Source organism: Sphaerodactylus townsendi, linkage group LG02 (genome assembly GCF_021028975.2).
Source record: "Sphaerodactylus townsendi isolate TG3544 linkage group LG02, MPM_Stown_v2.3, whole genome shotgun sequence".
Lineage (NCBI taxonomy): Eukaryota > Metazoa > Chordata > Lepidosauria > Squamata > Sphaerodactylidae > Sphaerodactylus > Sphaerodactylus townsendi.
Window position 1 is genome coordinate 153,306,384 of NC_059426.1, and position 18,996 is coordinate 153,325,379.

Consider the following 18,996-nt stretch of genomic DNA (forward strand, 5'->3'; position numbering starts at 1 on the left):
CTGTGACTAGCCCAAGGTCACCCAGCTGGCGTGAGTGTGAGTGTACAGGCTAATCTGAATTCCCCAGATAAGCCTCCACAGCTCAGGCAGGAGAACTGGGAATCAAACCCGGTTCCTCCAGATTAGATACACAAGCTGTTAACCTCCTACGCCACTGCTGCTCCTGGATGAATGCTGAAGCTTAAAGGTGAAGTCTTACAGTATTTTCTTTAAAAAGATTCTCACTACAACAAAGACAAGCCGCTTTAGACTGAATCAGATCACAGCTCTCTCATGTCTATTCGTGCTGCTTTCTCCAAGGACTCAGAAAAGCACACAAGTGCTGGTGTTGAAAAGTCTCAGGGTGTCCACAGCTGGTTGTTGCACAACATATGTACAGGGTGGCTTTTTACCTGGAGGTTTGCACGGCCTTTTTGTTAGAGGTACAACTTTGCACTAAGTGATCTGGATGGAAATTCTATGACACTTCTCAACTATTGTCCAGACCTTTACTGCACAGTGTGTAACAGACTTATCTCTGTGAAACACCTCTGAAGATGCCAGCCACAGATGCAGGCAAAACGTTAGGAACAAGATCCACCAGACCACGGCCACACAGCCTGGAAAACCCACCACAACCAGTTTACTGAAGCCTTTTCTTCGTTTTAATCTTCTTTCAAGGAAACTCAGGATGATCCTACAGATGCACCAGCAGGAGTAGGTGCTGTCTTTATCTTTCCCTGAGAAGCCTCTTGCAATTCCTGAAAGCTAAGGGACAGCATATGGGTATGAACAAAGAACTACGTGGCACAGGTGGGGTAGCGGGCTGCAGGAAGGCAGAATCACAACCCCTCACTCTTGAGAGATTCTCCACAAGCAAAACTGTTAGTGAAGGAGGGAAAAATCAGAATTGTATACTAAAAAAGGTGCATTTTTTTGAAACCTGAACAAATTATGCGGATTCTTATTCTTTGTCATGAATAATTTTATTCTGAATTTTGCTGATCATGAACAGGAGCTCATAAACCTGTCTGGAGGGGGAAAGTCTAGAATTTTTTTAGGCTTGTTTTTAAGTGAAAGGAAGTATTCTCAAGATGCTGAATTCTGTGCTCGTTGAATGAATTTGCTCAGCAAAACATGAAATATACTATATAGTCATTTCAGTAAAAAACTTGTTTACAAAAGCAGAATGTACCAAACTGGGTAGCTTGCATTGTTCTTTAAAGAGTATCTCCAAACACATCCACTATATTCATTTGTTAGTATCACTGCTACAACCAACTCCATCTTAAAATATAATGTATGCCATGGGATGCTGACACGCACACACAATGTGTTTTCAGTTTTCTTTATAGTCTGCTGGAAAAAAATAAAATTGTCAAAGAAAACATTTCAAGTGGTCTATAATTTCAGTATTAAAACTGCAATAAAATGAAGTTTTCAAATTAAGTTTTTGCATATCATATATATTAGGGTACATAACAGCATGCCTTTTGAATTCTGGACATTTGGATTTTTAAAAAGGAAGTCATTAATTTGCTCAAGAACCCACGGCAGAAATTAACATTTAGTAAACTGGTATTAAATTTCCAAACAATAATGCACGCTATCTGTTTATTTTGATAAGTCTGTCCCCTCCTACAAAAAACAGTAAAATAGTAAATGGAATTTGAACATCAAAAAGTGAAAATGTAGCACTTCCCTGTGAAACAGACCCTCTTGAAACCTTGCCAGAGAGTCATGTAAAAAATCTCAGAGTTTTAACAATATGTAAATAAAAACAAAATGCTCCTTGAATGCATTCATTTGGCAGCTCCTGGGCAACTACATTTCCATGATTCACTCAACAGTAATTCAGTTCAAATTTCTGAGTAATAACTAAGAGGAAGAAAGAACGCAAGTTCTAATATAGAACTTACACAACGTCACCTTTATACAAATTACATGTACAACCGCATAAAACCTAAGAGCTTTAGAAAAAAGGACACTTTAAAGAAATGCTGTGTCTCAAAACAATTCATCCAAGAAGGCAAGTGCTTCTTCCAGTATACACTTCAATACAGATACATTCAGAGTAAATTATACAAATCTGTGTGGAAATCTTACAGAATTCAGCTTGCTGTTATTTACATATTTGGAACTAAGCACCTACCTTTAACTGAAGTGAAGCTCTATAAATATGTCCATAATTTATATTTCCAAACTGATACGTATCTCTTAAATATACATCTCGAATCACTGCAGTAAAATGTATTTTCAATCACACAAACAGTACAAATATACATATCATTTTCTACGAATGGCCATTGACCGAAGTGTGGGTGCATAGATGTTAGAAAAATGTTCATGAACTGTATAGTGCTTGCACGTTACTCGCTGTTATGAGAAACAACTAGAAAATTCAACTGAGATATTGTACTAATGTAAAATGCCGTGGGGTCAAACTTGCACATAGACAAAATAGCTACAGCCAGCCACCTTTCGTGGGACTTCAAAAAAAAAGAGAGCATCTTCCAGACACTAGTTAGCAACAGAGTTGGAGGAGTATGAGCACAGTATGAACTTCCCACTGCCTCTGCCCCACTTTAAGCAAACTGGCTCTAATACAGAGTATTTCCTGGTCACCCAGAGATAATGCCATGATCCTATGGAATGCAGAGCCAACAGTACACAGGCTAGGTCAACTGATACTATTCATTTGTACAACTGTGTATACTTAGGCCTCTGCAGCACCGCGTCTGTGCAATTCAAAGCCAAAAGGATACTTGCAAGCATGAAATATTACACAGGATAATAGTGCAACATGTTCCTCAAGCTCCCCCAACAGTCATAGAGGATATATACTTATCTATCATTCTAGGCTCCAAAAAAGGTTTGGATTAGGGCAGATGAAAGTAGACTTGTATATGGATGAAATGTGGCCTGAATGTTACTGATCCCTGTTCCATGGGATTTTTAAGTGCGCCAACAGCCTTTTCTGGAGAATGTGTGCAAACAATATAAAAACACACCCTAAAATAACACTCCATTTATATTCCGTGTAGCAGTTCTTCAGTCACCTTCTGTCGCAGTAAAACAAAACAACACGCACACACACGCACACCCTGCTATGTACATTGCATGGCTGGAATGCCTTGCTTCATTAAAACTCTAGTGTTAATTTTTGTAATTTTACATGTTCGTCACCTTTTCCCTCATTCCAAAGTTATTTCAGCCTACTAATACAAGAGCTACTATTCTTGCTACATCTTATCACACTCAAAAGTACTTTATTAGCTCATAGTTATAATTTTAAAGGAAAAAAAGGTTAAAGAGAAACTGAAACCATCAACATACAACTTTTTACAAAAGGCCTCTTTACGGTGTAGTCTATAAATGCACAGGGTTTTTTCCTCTTTAAAGTGCTGCTATCGCTGTTGCCGCCAACCCGGAACCATCTATTGCTTTAACAGGTCTTTCAGTACTGCACCGGCACTAGCATCGGGCGCTACCGGCAAAGGTGTGAACGTGGGCAAAGCGTCGGAAATCGGTTTCATAAGCAGATGCCCAGATCCACCAGTTCCAAGACTGGCTGGGGTAATGAGAGGGAACGCTGCGGAGCGAGGTGCGAGGAACTGGTTTGCATCTGGTCTTCTGCTGGTTCCTGAACCTGCTGGATCTGACAGGAAATACAGAAGTACCGTTAAATACTTCCTGACATTTTTTTTTTCCAAGGCAGACATTCAAAGCATGCATTTTCCAGGAAAAAAATTAATTCAATGATTTTGCTTTCAGTTTTGCCACAGGATTGATCCAAATTTCTCCTTACAGTGACGGGAGTCAACTTCTGCTTGCTGATCCCCATATATCGTTTTTTGGATCAACCTGGAGTCCTCAGGCTGCTTTGGTCTCTAAATAATGGCAGAGCTGAAATCCAAACATTTCAAAGCCTGCAGTGATGATTGTCCATTTAGTGACACTGAGCGAACCTTTTATTTACATTTTCTCAGACAAATGATAACATGGTGAGATTCGATTTTGAAAAACTGGTCCATAGGCATATTAGTTCTTGCCTTCCAGATACATTTGATAAACATCAGTTCGCATATCTGACAAACAGATCTACGGAGGACGCCATTGCCATTAGTCTCCACACTGCTTTGAAGCATTTGGAAAAACAGGGGAATTATGTGCGAATGCTCTTTGCAGACTTTAGTTCCGCATTTAATACAATCTTGCCACAAAGACTGGTGACAAAACTTGTGGATCTTGGCCTCTCACATTCAATCTGTTTGTGGATTAGGGACTTCTTGTCTGGACGTTCCCAGAGGGTTAGACTGGGAAATCGGGTTTCCTCAGTTCTTACTCTAAATATGGGAACGCCACAGGGCTGTGTGTTGAGTCCTTTATTGTTCTCCCTTTATACATATGATTGTATTCCTGTCTATCATAGTAACACCATTATCAAATTTGCCGATGACACAACGGTGGTGGGGCTCATCTCTGGAGGGGATGAGTCTGCCTATCGGAGTGAGGTGGACCGACTGCTCTCATGGTGCAGGGAAAATAACCTGGTTCTTAATACTAACAAGACAAAGGAGCTTATAGTGGACTATAGAAGGACTAGTTCAGAAATTCAGCCCTTGACTATAAATGGAGATCAAGTAGAGCGCGTGGCTAGTTTTAAATTTCTGGGCGTTATGATTAAAGAGGACTTAACCTGGGGCATACAGACTGCCGCGGTGGTTAAGAAGGCCCAGCAAAGACTGTACTATCTGAGACTTTTAAGGAAGCAACAACTGGATGGAAAACTCCTGGTGTCCTTTTACCGCTGTGCTATTGTAAGGAATTCCATAGAAGCAGAAATAAAAGGCTTTATTGGTGTAAAAGACCGTTTATTCAGACATCCTAGAAAGCTCCATTACTGCGCCCGGTGGCAGGACTAAAGAATCTCCCGCCAAACACAGGTTATAACTCTGTCCATCCCCCTCGAGTTCCCATGGGAGCGGAGGTCTCATCTCCCTACGCCCAGGAATAAGGTCTCCGCTGCAGAAGCTGGCCCATCGCCCGGGTTGTGGAATGTAGTCAAGGCCAGGCGGCTGACCCACTCATCAACACCACTGAATCCTTTACACTCTGCCTCCTTAAAAGGCTTCTCCCAGGTTTTATTAAGGAAAGGTGCGATGAAGCAGAAATAATGAGGGGAAGCCCGAGAAATCAATGACCCGGAATAAACCCATTGATTATACCCAGAGGAATACCACCCCACCCAAGAAGAATTCATTACCAGCGTTTGCGATTAAAGCGGAAGTCAGGATGGCGTCGAGGCCGTAATGCTTGTGGCCATCAGTATAGTCGATTGGGGAGGTCTCTCAGCCGAGGTCGTGCCAAACATCGGAAGCAGGGGAGCCTCCTTGAGCAAACTGGAATGGAAGACAGGATGGATATTACTTAGAAATTAGGCAAAATCAATGGGGCAGTGACATCATTAATCGCACAGTAATCTGAAAAGGTCCCACGAATCTTTGCCTGGTTTGAAAATTTATGCGTCTCTGAGATTTTTTGGTAGACAAATACACCCGAAGCCCACGCCAAAAGGGAAATCGGCGGTGCTTATCCGGCTTGAAGTTTTGGGGAGTCTTTAGCCTGCTGTAGGAGCAGTCTGGACGAGTTTTCCACCCTCGACTAGGGATGAAATCCATTGTTTGAAACTCTGGAGGGTCCAAAGCTGTCGTAGTTAGTTGTGGCAATGGCGAGGAAGGGCGACCAGACACAATTTCAAAGGGGTTTTCTTAGTACTGCTATGAACGCGTGTTATAGGCGTTACTCATAAGCGAATAGCTTCGCGCAATTGTCTTGGTGCAGTAGTTGGTGTAATAGCAGTAAATACTGCTCTAGGGTTCTGTTAAGTTCTCTCCGTCGCCGTCGCTTTGAGAGCATTGTAGGTAAAGAGGCAACCGGCGGCGGGCTAACAACCCCAGAAAAACCTTCCAGAACTTTGAAATGAATTGGGGGGCAGCGATTTGAGACCATATGCTTGAAGGCGGAATGGAGGCGGTAAAGCATGTTGAATGAACAGGCGATGCCAACAGGAGGCCGGAGGGATGGGAAGCACATGGGATGAAAGTGGGCTTGTTTAGAAAATAAATTTCCACCACCACCTACAAGACCGTGTTGCTTACGAGCTTTTCCTGGCAAATCATTAATAAAATCCATGGAGATGACTTCCCGGGAAGTAGGCGGGAGCCGGGAGAGGCTTCAACAGACCATGGGGTTTTCGAACGTTCTTGGCTTCCGCGCAAACAGAGCAACAACTTTAATATATGTCACCGATGTCGCCTTAGCATCAGTAGCGCCACAAAACAATGGCCGGGCCAAATGCAGAGTTTTACAAAAAAAAAAGGAAGCCAAAATGTCCAGCCCGGCGGGCATCATGACAGACCTCGAGAACCTGCTACGAGGAGGGAGAGCCGCATTACCAACAATCCCCGCCGCCAAACACCACGTCTCCAGAAGCAATTGGGAGTCGCAGCCTTCCTCCAGCTGGTTTAACAGCACAGCGCCGCATACTCCTCGAGTTCAGTAGGAAAGGAGGAGGAGACCAAACAGGAATGGGTGGAAGAAGAAGGAGGAGTGGGCCGTCTGAAGTCGAGTGACAACCAGCCCCAAATGGGAGGGGAGAACAGTCTTGGCGAGGAATATCCCGTAAGGCAGCTCCACCTCGGGTGGCAGCGAGAGCCGCATCAGCGCCAGTTTATTGGTCTTTCCGGGGAAAAATGGACCAGTGAAAGAAGCGAGAAAAAATGACCGCGGAGTTGTTTTAGCGGACATCTTGAGGGGTGGAGAGGGCGACCAAGTTCTTGTGATCTGACCAAACTTGAAAGGGGTGTTTCGCCCCTCAGCCAGTGAAAGCGTAAGTGGAAAGTGATACTGATGGCACGCAGTCTCTTTATCCCTACAATCCAGTTGGAGCTCAGCACCAGAATTTCTTTGATAAATAAGCACCACGGAACCAGCCTATCATCTTTATTTCTCTGCAACAGGGCTTGCCCCAAAGCGCTGTCGAAGGCATCCACGTGAACCACAAGCGGAAGATCTGGGTCCCAGGGTGTTTCAGGATAGGTTCATTGGTAAAGCTGATTTTAAAGCTGAAAGGCTGTCTGACATTCTTTAGACCAGGAAAGGGGGGGCCCCGGGCGGCAGCCTGTGGATCTTTACCCTTAGTCGCGTAAAAGAGGTCTGTGGGGTGGGAGAAGTTAGTTCATGAGGTAGAGTTATAAAGTCCACGCGATAGAAGTTTACCAAACCCTAGGAAAAGATTGGAGTTCCTTTGATTGGTAGGGGCGAGGCCATTTGGAGGACTCGTCAATCTTAGCAGGATCGGTATTTTAGCCCCTCGGAAGAGATCCAGGCGGCTTAAATAATTCGATAGAGGTTTGGGTGGAAACAACATTTAGAAAGTTTGGCAAAGGGGAGTTGTTGAGCAAAGCGTTTCAATACTTCCCGAACCAATGCCTCATGCTCCTCTATGGTTTGTGAATAAAGTAAAGCGTCATCTAAGTACACCACTACTCCGTTTGTATAATAAATCGCCGGAGAACAGGTTGATAAGGGCCATAAAAGCTCGGGGCTGCCAACGAATGGCATTATTAAGTATTCATACTGTCCAAATTTAGGTGTTAAATGCACAGTCAAATGTTCATAGCCTTCCATAATTCTGACCCTGTAGTGGCTTCTCTTAAGTCCAGCTTAGTAAAAAATGTGTCCCTTGCCCGAAAATGCATCTAAAGGTCCTTGATTAATGGCAAAGGTATTTATTGGACAGGAAACGCGTGAGTCCTCGGTAATCCGTGCAGAGTCTTAAAGACCCATCCTTTTTTTAAACAAACAATACAGGAGCAGCATGTGTGTGTTTGGTAGCCCGCCCGTATAGTCCCTTGGCGAGGTTCTTGTCCTAGAAGGCACAGTTCCTTCTCCTCATTGGGACTCATCACGGTGGAATTCTACCTTTGGGCAGTTCTAAGCTCCCTGGCTGTATCACGATTTTTTGCAGTCAGTGTCTCTATGGGGTGGTAATTGATAGCATTCTTGCTCCCTGTCTCTGGCTAAATCTTGGTAAGCGATTGGAATGCGATAGAATCGGGAGAATTAAGTAGGCATTACGCCAGCTGATGAAGCCAGGGGGGGGAATGTCAGGAGAAGGTGGGTTTCCCCAATTCATGTGTTCTCCGCGAGGAGGTCAGTGAATTCAAAGATCCCTTTCTTTCCAGATGAATTTTTGGTTCATGCAGCAGCAACCATGGCATGCCCAGAACTATGGAGTGTTTGGCCACGGCGCCAGGAATAAAACTGGTATTTTTTCTCCCAATGATGGTCGAGCGAGAGGCCAGTTAGCGTTTTGAACCAGGCGGGTCCTTAGGCCCGAAGAGGACTGCACCCGTCCATTTGGGTGAATGGTATGGAGGCTTAGCCAGGGGACTTCGGTCTAGACGAGTTCCTCATACACCTGGGGAATTCGCATTAAACAATGGGAGCACCCAGAGTCTACAAGGAGCTGAGGCTATAATCCGGTATGTTTGGCGGGGTTGGCCAAGCGGCAGATCGTAATGGGGCGCTGCGCTTCACTCCACCGCATCTAGGTGAATTAATCATATCCATGGGGGGCTGAAGAGAGGCAAAACAACTGCTTCCCCACTGAAATTTAAACTAACGTTGCCGGTAACTGCCTTAGAGCGGTTGCGGCTGAGCCCGTTAGAGTGACAGTTCGCGTGAATTGGCTTGGCAGATGGGGTGCTTGGCGGCAGGGCGGTTGGTTTCTGTTTTCGACGGCAGTTAGGCGCTGAATGACCCGGTCCTCCGCAGTAAAGACCACAATCCCAGGCGGCGGCCGGCTCGGAGGTGGTCTCGGTAGAAGCTGCTGGGCTTAACTGGAGTACGCGGTGGTTGCTAGCGGCGGGTTTTGAAGCGATGCGCGGCCCGAAACGCAGCGTGCCTCAAGCGAGATGCCACCTGGGATCCCAAGTCGATCCAATCAGCCTTAATGAGTGCGGGGGATCGAATTAGAAACACCTTTTCAGCAGTTTGCCGTCGACAGCATCGAGAAGTATTCACATTTCATGCGCTCCAGGCCACTCCAGGAGAGTCGAGCAGCAGCATACCGCCGCAAATTCGGGCAAATTCTGCAAGCAGGCGGTTGCCTTGCTGAATAGATTTGATGAGATGCTTGGGATGGCTTCATTTTCCAACCCGGATCTTAGGCGAGCCCTTAAGAGGCTTGGAGGAGCATGACACCGTCGCAGTATCCCTCATCACACAGATTCAAAGAGTCACAAACCAGTGGAAGCTGCCATGCATCTAGGGCCGGAACCCGATGTCCCACGTATTTTCGCGTTCAGAACCGGTACAAATCGTCATAGTCCTCCATGTGGGCATCGAGTTGTAGGATGAAGTAGGGAAGTTTGGAAGCGGTCCCATCCCGAAAGCGGGCGAGTATTGGAGGTCTGCAATATCCTCTCTCCCAGCGGCCCTTGGCGCCCGCTTTAGAAGCGTTGGCTTAGCGCCAAGGATTGGCGAGGCTTGGCGGCGCCCAGAAGAGGGGCCGGAATGGAGTGAAGGTGGGGGGTACCAGCGCCGGTGCAGCTGGTGTTCTGTTGAAAGCCCGGCCCTTGGAAGGTAGCGAATCTTGTGAGTAGCAGGATTAACAGCGTTAAGCGCCCTCTGGCGTTGGCTGGTACCAGTGACGGCGTGGAGCTCCAGCTTGGGGTGTATCTTGTTCTGCTGCTTCTTCAGTTCCCTCTCCAAAGGCGGCTAAATCTCTCTCCCTTGCTTGAGTCAAAGGCATCCTGAATGTATGCAAAGCTGCTTTCTCTCGTTCCAGTTTAGCCAGTTAGGTCTCGTTGAACAGCTGCAGTTAGTTCACTTCGCGTCGCCAAGAGCCTGAAGCAGCTTCAGCGTTGGCCTTTGTAAAGTCCAGTTTGGAGTGTTCCAGGACTTTATCATGGACTGCTAGGTTCTGCACATATTGCCCGTTGCAGCTGGCGTCTTTGTACGGTCCAATTAGAGTTGGATTTCTTTAGCTGGCTGCTGTTCCCGGTCTCTGTGCAGGTTTTCGCACGCTCTTGCTGCAGCTGCTCTGTTCACCTCTTCCCATAGCTGGCGTTCACGGGCCCATGCTTCTTGGGCATCCGCGAGTCGACCCACTTCCTCATCCAGCTCTCTTTTGATGGGAGGGAATAGATCGGATGGGAATGCAGGCTTTGTCCAGTTCCTCTTCACCAGAGCGATGCAACATGATCGTGCCCACGGTGTTGGCTCCACAGGGGCACCTCAGGTGCAACTGCTGATCGAGGATCTACAGGGGCCACGGTGGATTCCTGGGAGCATCACCAAAATCACGAGGTCAGGAATGCGTTCAATGGACTCCTGTGTTGCCGCGCATGAAGGTGGTCAGACCCGTCTCCCGTGACAGGTTGCATCTGAGGTTTGCTTGTATCCCACACGGAAAGCGGGCAGATAATATCCGATCCACAGGCTCGATCCGTAGACAGCGCCCAAAGCGACTCATGTAAGTCCCCATGATGGAGATACTCCCTCGTCCCTCGTCCCCAGCGGAGTAAAAGGAAGACTTCGTGTCGATCACGAGGGGCGGGGGAAAAGAATTACCAAGCGAGACCGTTCTCCCGCCCGGTTCCCTCCAAATCCAGAAGGGGAGCTTCGGGAGCCCTCTTGGGGGCTACCGCACCTTCCACAGGAATATTCGACCTCTCCATGCCGAGACACCAGAGGTCCACTGCACTAGGAAGATAGATGAACTAAGAGTCCTGCCACAATGTAAGGAATTCCATAGAAGCAGAAATAAAAGGCTTTATTGGTGTAAAAGACCGTTTATTCAGACATCCTAGAAAGCTCCGCATTTCTACCTTGCCGTGTAGCAGGACCTAAAGAAGTCTCCCTTCCAGAAGCACAGGTTATAACTCTGTCCATTACCATTCCACCCCTCCCAGTTCCCATGGGAACGGAGGTCTCATCTCCCTCGCAGAGATAAGGTCTCCGCTGCAGAAGCTGGCCCATCGCCCGGGTTGTGGAATGTAGTCAAGGCCAGGCGGCTGACCCGCTCATCAACACCACTGAATCCTTTACAGGTTAAGAGTGTCTTAACCTACTGCATCTGTGTATGGTTCTCCAGTTGCACAGTGGCAGATAGGAAGGCGCTCCAAAGGGTGATCACTAGGTGATCAAAGGGTTGCACAGTGGCAGATAGGAAGGCGCTCCAAAGGGTGATCACTACTGCACAAAGGATTATCGGCTGCCCTCTCTCCTCCTTGGAAGAACTTGGAAGAACTCTATAATTCCCGAAGCCTAAAAAAAGCCCAAAATATTCTGAGGGACCCATCTCATCCAGCACACTCTCTTTTTGAACTGCTACCATCTGGTAGACGATACAGGACTATCAAATCTAGGACAAAGAGGCTTAGAGACAGTTTCTACTCTAGAGCTGTGGCTATGCTAAACTCCGCGGCTTCGTGTTGATGTGTTTGGGGCTGTGTAGGGATGGGTGGAGGAAGGGGAAAGTGAGGATGGGGTATGAGTCTGAAATTGTATGAGTATGATGTATTGTATGAAATTGTATAAGTATGATGTATGAGTCTGAAATTGTGTGCATCGAGGAATGCTGCTGTAAATTTCGTTGTGCGTGCACAATGACAATAAAATGCTTATGCTTATGCTTATTTCCTCTCCAATTCTTCTATGCTTATGCGGTTCTTATAAATGTGACCCCATCCCATTAAATCAAACCAAAAAAAGTGACTATGCAAGAAAAATAAGATAATGTCAGAGGAAGAGTCAGTTTTTATACCCCTCTTTTCTCTACTGTAAGGAGTTTCAAAGTGGCTTACAACTGTGTCCACACACACACCCACACCCACACACACAACTAGCACCTTGTCAGGCAGGTGGGGCTGACCAGGGGATCAAACCTGATCCTCTAGATTAGAATCCATCACTCTTACATCATGCTGGGCCTAGTTCAATAAAGCTCTAGTGACAACAGGACATTCCCTTTGTCTTAGATCCTGCTAAAAACCTGCAACTTCTCTGCTATCCCCCTCTGGTACAAAATACGCCTGAAAAGCTGCCTGTGGGAGAAAGGAGACCCCCAGGAACAGCATGAGGGGAGAGCTGGAAGTCTGGCATGGGGGTGATGGGTGAGAACTGCTCCATCCCCACACCCCTGGCATGTGAAGAAATGTACAGAAATACATAAGGCCCCATTCACTTCTTAACGGCAGGATGGTTGAGGGGAGACAGAAGTAAAAATAAAAACTGAACACATCCCAAGAGCCTCCAATTGCCACCAGCAGCACATGTCTTGTAGTTGTTACAAACCAAACGCTCAGCAGTTGATATTTTCTTCCCTTTGCCTTTTCCCTTCCCTAGCTTTACACAGACAGTGGAGGAGTATTGGCAAAAACTCAACCGCCAGGCCTGCGGCACAAGATGCTGCACTCAGTTTCGCCACATGGTGAAACTTTCACATGACTCCATTTCTACTCCATTAAGTGGAACCCAGACCTTTTAAAAAATTCTTTACAAGCATATGGAAAAAAGCGTGTGCCTTTTCCCGAAGAACTGTTAAAGTGAGATTCAGGAGTTAAACTATGTAAATGTGGTTGCAAAAAAAGAGAAAGAAATCTTTCATTTACTGAGGGTGACGTGGGAACTATGTATTTATGTCTGTGAACCAGTTCTTAAAACTGATTCCAGATAACCTGTTCTTAATATTCAAAAGATTAAATATGAAAACAATTGAGGGATGCAGAATTTGTGTCTGGTTCTACAGGCAACCATCCAGTTCCTGAATGGACAAAGCACCTCAGAACTTTTTGTCCAGACAAGAAAACTGGGTGAATGCCAAAAGAAATAGGGCTCTTTCATTATAATACCACAAGCGACACAAGGACAAAGACTTATAAAACGTAAATTTATTGGAAATATAAACTTTCAAAAGATAAGTTTTCAGACTGGAAATTGTCCAGCTTTACATTAGCATGAAACACTACATTTAGACTTCAAGCCAAAATTTCACAGTCTGTGATAAGAAACGTTCTGCAAAAAGAGGTGAAGGTTTGCATTTAAAAAGAACTATTTCTTTAGTCTCTACTTAACCCACTACCATTGTACAAAATTATCCTGCTGCTTCAGATTCATTGCCTGGGAAACACAAGTTCATGGGCTCACTGCAAAAGTAGAACAGCAGTTTTTAGACTTCACTTAAAGACACTGACTGATTATCATTAGATGATCACAAGTACTGTTCTAAATTGTATCAGTGTGGTGTAGTGGTTAAAAGCAGGTGCATTCTAATCTGGAGAACCAGGTTTGATTCCCCGCTCTGCCACTTGAGCTGTGGAGGCAGAGTGTTTTTTTTTGGGGGGGGGGGGAGGCGATTGTAAGCCCCTTTGAGTCTCCTTAAAGGAGAGAAAGGGAAGATATAAATCCAAACTCCTCCTGTTCTTTGCTGCTGATTCCAGAGGGCGGATGGGAGATCTTGCTCAGCTGCACTCCTCACTGCACCCTTGTCCACTGTGGCTTTTCAAGGGTCAAAGGGCACATATCCTCCCTCAGAAGCCAGTGGTGGGACCTAATCAACATTCCACTGTAATTTAGCATAGAGTATCACCATGCTGATCATAATTTACATTGCAGTACTCTTTTTCCTTCTACCGTACAGAAGGAGGTTAAGAGCAGGTGCACCCTGATCTGGAGGAACCGGGTTTGATTCCCAGCTCTGCCGCTTGAGTTGTGGAGACTTATCTGGGGAATTCAGATTAGCCTGTGCACTCCCACACATGCCAGCCTCACCAACCTCACAGGGTGCTTGTTGTGAGGGGGGAAGGGCAAGGAGATTGTAAGCCCCTTTGAGTCTCCTGCAGGAGAGAAAGGGGGGATATAAATCCAAACTCTTCTTCTTCTTCTCTTCTAAAAACAGCCATGGAAATTCAGCCGGCACAAGTTCAATACAAAACTTTATGCCTTATAAAAATGAAAGATTTTACCTGTGGTGCTGCCAGAAGGATTGGGACTGCTAATTCCTGTTGCTACTAATGGTTTCATGTCATGTACAGAAAGCTTTGGTGGAGGAAGAATCGGACGTGATTCTGTTTCAAGGAACTTCACAAATAATTCTGAGAAAGACTGCAAAAAAAGCGTACTAATTAAATCAATGCAGACAACAGCTTTGGACACAAGAAATGTCTTCGACTCACAATCATTCCAGATGGTGCAGAACAATTGAGCTATCAATGTTTCAACTAATTTGACACAGGCATCAAGTTGGACAACCTGGTGACTCAAAAACACAGCTTTTGACATATTTGAGACTTACAAGGAGTATTTCTGCCTTTATCAGAAAACACAATGTGTTTTTTGGAGACCTAGTACTGTAAACCTGGCTATGGGCTGACACTTTCCACTGTGCGTGTAGAACAGAGATCTCTACTGTTGCCTTTGCTGAAAAAAACTGCAAAGGAATTCTGAAGACAGCCATTCGTTAAAAAAAATTAAATCCAGAAGCAAACCCATGTGAACAGAAAGTATTACGAGTCTTATTAACAGAAAAGTAAGGAACAAATAGAACAGCCACAAATATTTATGCGTGAACATCCACGCAAGAGTGACCACCAGCACTGACTATATGCAAATCATACATTTCCTATTCAGATAGCAAGAGTGCTAAGTACTTACACTGTTAAAAATGGATTGATGAGTTGGTCTCAGAGGTGTGTTGGGAACACTCTTTGATCCCATGCTTCCTCCTCCAAACCATCCGGTCATCCATCGTGTAACACCTTTTTGATCTTCTAACAGTAACTGGAGAGAAATTTATTTTTAAAAAAGGTTACAATCTACCGCTGTCTCTCTGTTTCAAATAAATTTTGATAGATAGATAGATAGATAGATAGATAGATAGATAGATAGATAGATAGATAGATAGATAGATAGATAGATAGAGAGAGAGAGAGAGAGAGAGAGACAGACAGACAGACAGACAGACAGACAGACAGACAGACAGACAGACACTGACTGAGGATAGATTACACATAGTGAGCCAGTAAAATCAACAAAATGAGACATTCAGTAACCAATGCCTTAGGATTGCAGAGGGCTGGAACTGCAACATAGCATAACATTAGCATGACCCAATAAATGATACAAAAACTAGGATCCTACTTACAATAAGCTATACACAGCCATATACACCACGGTCCCCAATTTTTTATCTTAAGTAAGTTTGAGAACCATTTTGTACAGTGCAGCCCTATTCCCAGGTCAGGAAAACCCTCTTGAATAATTCCGTTTTGCATAATTTGCTGAAGCCTAAGAGTGTGGGAGCTTTCTTGACTTCTTCGGGCAGGCTATTCCGTAAGCCAAGTGCCACAGCAGTGTACATGCACAGGAAGTTATTGATTTTGCCCATTTGCAGGCTGGTCCTTGGAGAAGCCCCTGCCATAATTTGCTTAGAAAAAGAGAGTGTAAAGGCAAAAAGCACAAGAAAAAACAAGCAAAATCTACCCACCCTCTTCATGAGAACTGCTAAAGTTATCCTCAAACAAGTCATGCCAGATTAATCTTATCTCTTGGCAGATAAAGGGAACGCTGTGCACATAGCATACCATGATTTTAGAAAGGCCTTTAACAAGGTGTTCCATGATATTCATGCAAGCAAGCTAGTAAAATGTGAGCTAGATAATGCTACCGTTAGATTGATTTGTACTTGGTTGACTGACAGAAAAGGGTGCTGACTAATAACTCCTCTTCATCCTGGAGAGAAGTGACTAGTGGGGTGCCCTGGGCCCAGTGCTAGTCAACATTTCTATCAGTGACTTGGATGATGGAATAGAGGGCATGCTAATCACATTTGCAGATGACACCAAACTAGAAGAGGTAATTAATAACCCAGAGGACAGGGTCAGAATTCAAAATGATCTGGACAGATTAAAGAGTGGGTCAAAACGAACAAAATGAATTTCAACAGATATAAATGTAAGATATTACACTTAGGTAGAAAAAATGAAATGCACAGATATATGATGGGGAACACCTGGCTTGACAACAGTACATGTGAAAGGGATCTGGGAGTCTTAGTGGACTCCAAACTGAACATGAAGCAGCATCAATTCTGGGCAGCATCAATAGGTGTATAGTGTCTCGATCAAGGGACGTAATAGTACCTCTGGATTCTGCATTAGTCAAACCTTAACTGGAATACTGTGTCCAGTTCTGGGAACCACAATTCAAGATGGAAATCATCAAGATGAAATGGGTCCAGAGGAGGGCAATTAAAATGGTAAAAGGTCTAGAATCTATGCCCTAGGAGGAGAGACTTAGGAAGCTGGATATGTTTAACCTGGAGAAGAGAAGGTTAGGGCCATGTTTCAATAATTGAAGGGATGTCATTTTAAGAGAGCAAGCTTGTTTTCTGCTGCTCTAGAGATTAGGACAAGGAGTAATGGATTCAAAGTACAGGAAACGAGATTTCACCTAAACATTAGGAAGACCTTCCTGACAGTAAGGGCTGTTCAGCAGTGGAATATACTGCCCCAGAGTGTGGTAGAGTATCCTTTGATGGTCTTTAAACAGAGGCTGGATGGCCATCTGTCAGGAGTGTTTTGACTGTGTATTCTGGCATGGCAGGGGGTTGAACTTCATGGCCCTTCTAGTCTCTTCCAACTCTATGATTCTATGAATAATAAGAATGCAACTCATATGATCAATAGCAATTGAGGCTGGCTTGCCTAGAATGCTATCTACCAAAAAACTGACAATAGATTTTTATTAATAAAATAAAAAGTAACAATGCTGATAAAATGCAGCTTATTCTACCTCAGATGAACTGAGGTTCAACAGACTGCCTTTCACTGTGCCTCAAGGCAAACCAGTAAAATAAAATATATAAAATTATCGATGTTACAGTAGAAGGAGAAAAATGTAAAATGACAGGTCAGAATTACCTCTTCCAGTTCATCCTTCTTTATCCCCAATATACTTCCCATTAGCCTTAACACTTCATGACGTTTATTCTTTGGAGTATGGAAATGCCCAATGAAAAGATTTCTCATCAAGACTCTAGAGAAAAACGACAGAAACATCAAACGTCCATTACCAAGGGCAGAAAGGAAATAAAAGCTCTTAATATCTGTGAAGGTGCTTGCAACACAGAATCCTGACTTCCCCTTCCTAATATAGTGATACCCCCCAGAGTACATGCACAGGAAGTTATTGAGAGGAATACAAAAACTACTGGTGGTTATAGACCCTCCTCAGACCAAAAGTCACTGAGCAGTAAAACAGAGGAATTTGACACAGTCACCCCTATATTGCTCTGACACCATCAAAGTTTTCATTCATACTAGAGCAAGGTACAGCTAGTTTGGCCCTCTTCCCCATCCTCAATACAATACAATGGATTTTTGTTCTTGGGGGACAGTCACTCTACAACCTCTGTGAATGTCTTTTTATGGATTACAGGAGTTGCTGGAGGAAGGGGAAGATGGGGAATGATATGCCACCTTAAGCATCTTCCATTCATGCTCAGAGGATTCAACCCTCTTCATTATTTCCACAGTGTTTCCATTATAAAAGAGAGGAATACAAATCATTGGGTTGCATCCAGTGACTGTCTCTCTGACAGCTGAATTGTTGTCTAGCAGGAGGATGAAGCGAATGGAGTCAGTGAAAACAACCCACATCTTCCTTAGAAACATTTTTTACATTCAGGATTACAGCTTGGGGGGCTTTGGAAATTATCTTGACGCTTACCAGAAGCAATGGACCAAGATGAAATGCTTTTCCTTAACTATTTGTACCAAGACACATATCTGTCACAATAACAACTTACAATTCTGCTCTTCAACTATGGCGCACTATATCTGTAAGATGCAGGGTTAGGAAGGAGAGAGGTTGATGCATGTGGATTTGCCTCATCGCACAAGATGTTCTCTGAACCTCTTTCTAGATTATGTTGAAGTAGCAATCATGCCAAAGGGGGAAACTGAGGGGTGAAGACACAGATTACACATACTGCGCTGAAATGACCACTTGGTATAGCAGTTTATTATAAAGAGGAAGCATTTGAAAGAACCTTGCCAAAACATTCCTACTTCTACTGGTTGGTTTTGCCTGGGGATTTTTCTTGCACAAGGCCCTCTAAAATAAACAATGGTTGTGTAAGAAAGCAATTCAGTATACATATTTGCAAGGCCCCTGCCTCAGGAGCAGCTTTTTGTGTGGGGAGGACTGCACGGGAGACAGGAAAGATCCACTTTATAAATGGAGTACCATTTTCAGTTCCCCACATCCAACAGTAGTATTTTTAAAACAATGGATGATCATCACCACTGTTTTAATCCTACTGAGTTTGTGTTCCTTACCAAGGCAAGTTACCTGCCAAACAAACACAAAACTTACTTGTCTACTTTTCCTTCTGTGCTGTTTATAAGGTTCATGAGCTTGTTTTGTGCATCTTCTAACATCTCTCGTTTGATTTCACCTACAGAAATAGATCATATTTCACTGTAGAAATTCAAGCAAACAATGTATAAAACAGAAGCAGACACCCTCAAAGCGCACTTCCTGAAACTCAGCCAAAAGCATTTATGGGTTTAGCTGCATCTTGACTTGCTGTAGTGGATGAATGTAAACAAAACTGAAGTTCTTGGTCATGATTTCCCATGCAAAAGTCAGAGCAGAATCTGAGATTTTACTTAATACATTTATATCTTGCACTATTATAACCCACACGTGCTTGTGAAATAGCTTCCAACATAATCAAGAATAGGTAAAGAGAAAGGTAATCATTACTAACCCATGGGTGACATTGTATCACAACATATACTAACTAGGAGAAGAAGAAGAAGAAGAAGAAGAAGAATTGGATTTATATCCCCCCTTTCTCTTCTATGGGAGACTGAAAGGGGCTTACAAACTCCTTTCCCTTCCCCCTTCACAACAAACACCCTGTGAGGTGGGGCTGAGAGA

General features: G+C 44.3%; 1 protein-coding gene across 2 annotated transcripts in view; it reads right to left on the bottom strand.

The window, feature by feature from the left end:
* Positions 1-946: 946 nt before the first annotated feature.
* Positions 947-18,996, bottom strand: part of TRIP11 (thyroid hormone receptor interactor 11) — a 55,609-nt gene continuing 37,559 nt past the window's right edge. For both annotated transcript variants that reach the window (XM_048485204.1, XM_048485203.1), the window contains exons 16-20: positions 18,427-18,508; positions 16,971-17,085; positions 14,704-14,829; positions 14,016-14,154; positions 947-3,637 (exon numbers count right to left, since the gene is read on the bottom strand). In XM_048485204.1, the coding sequence (XP_048341161.1) occupies positions 3,417-3,637; positions 14,016-14,154; positions 14,704-14,829; positions 16,971-17,085; positions 18,427-18,508 (683 nt within the window). In that variant the 3' untranslated portion in view covers positions 947-3,416. The remainder of the gene's footprint in view (positions 3,638-14,015; positions 14,155-14,703; positions 14,830-16,970; positions 17,086-18,426; positions 18,509-18,996) is intronic.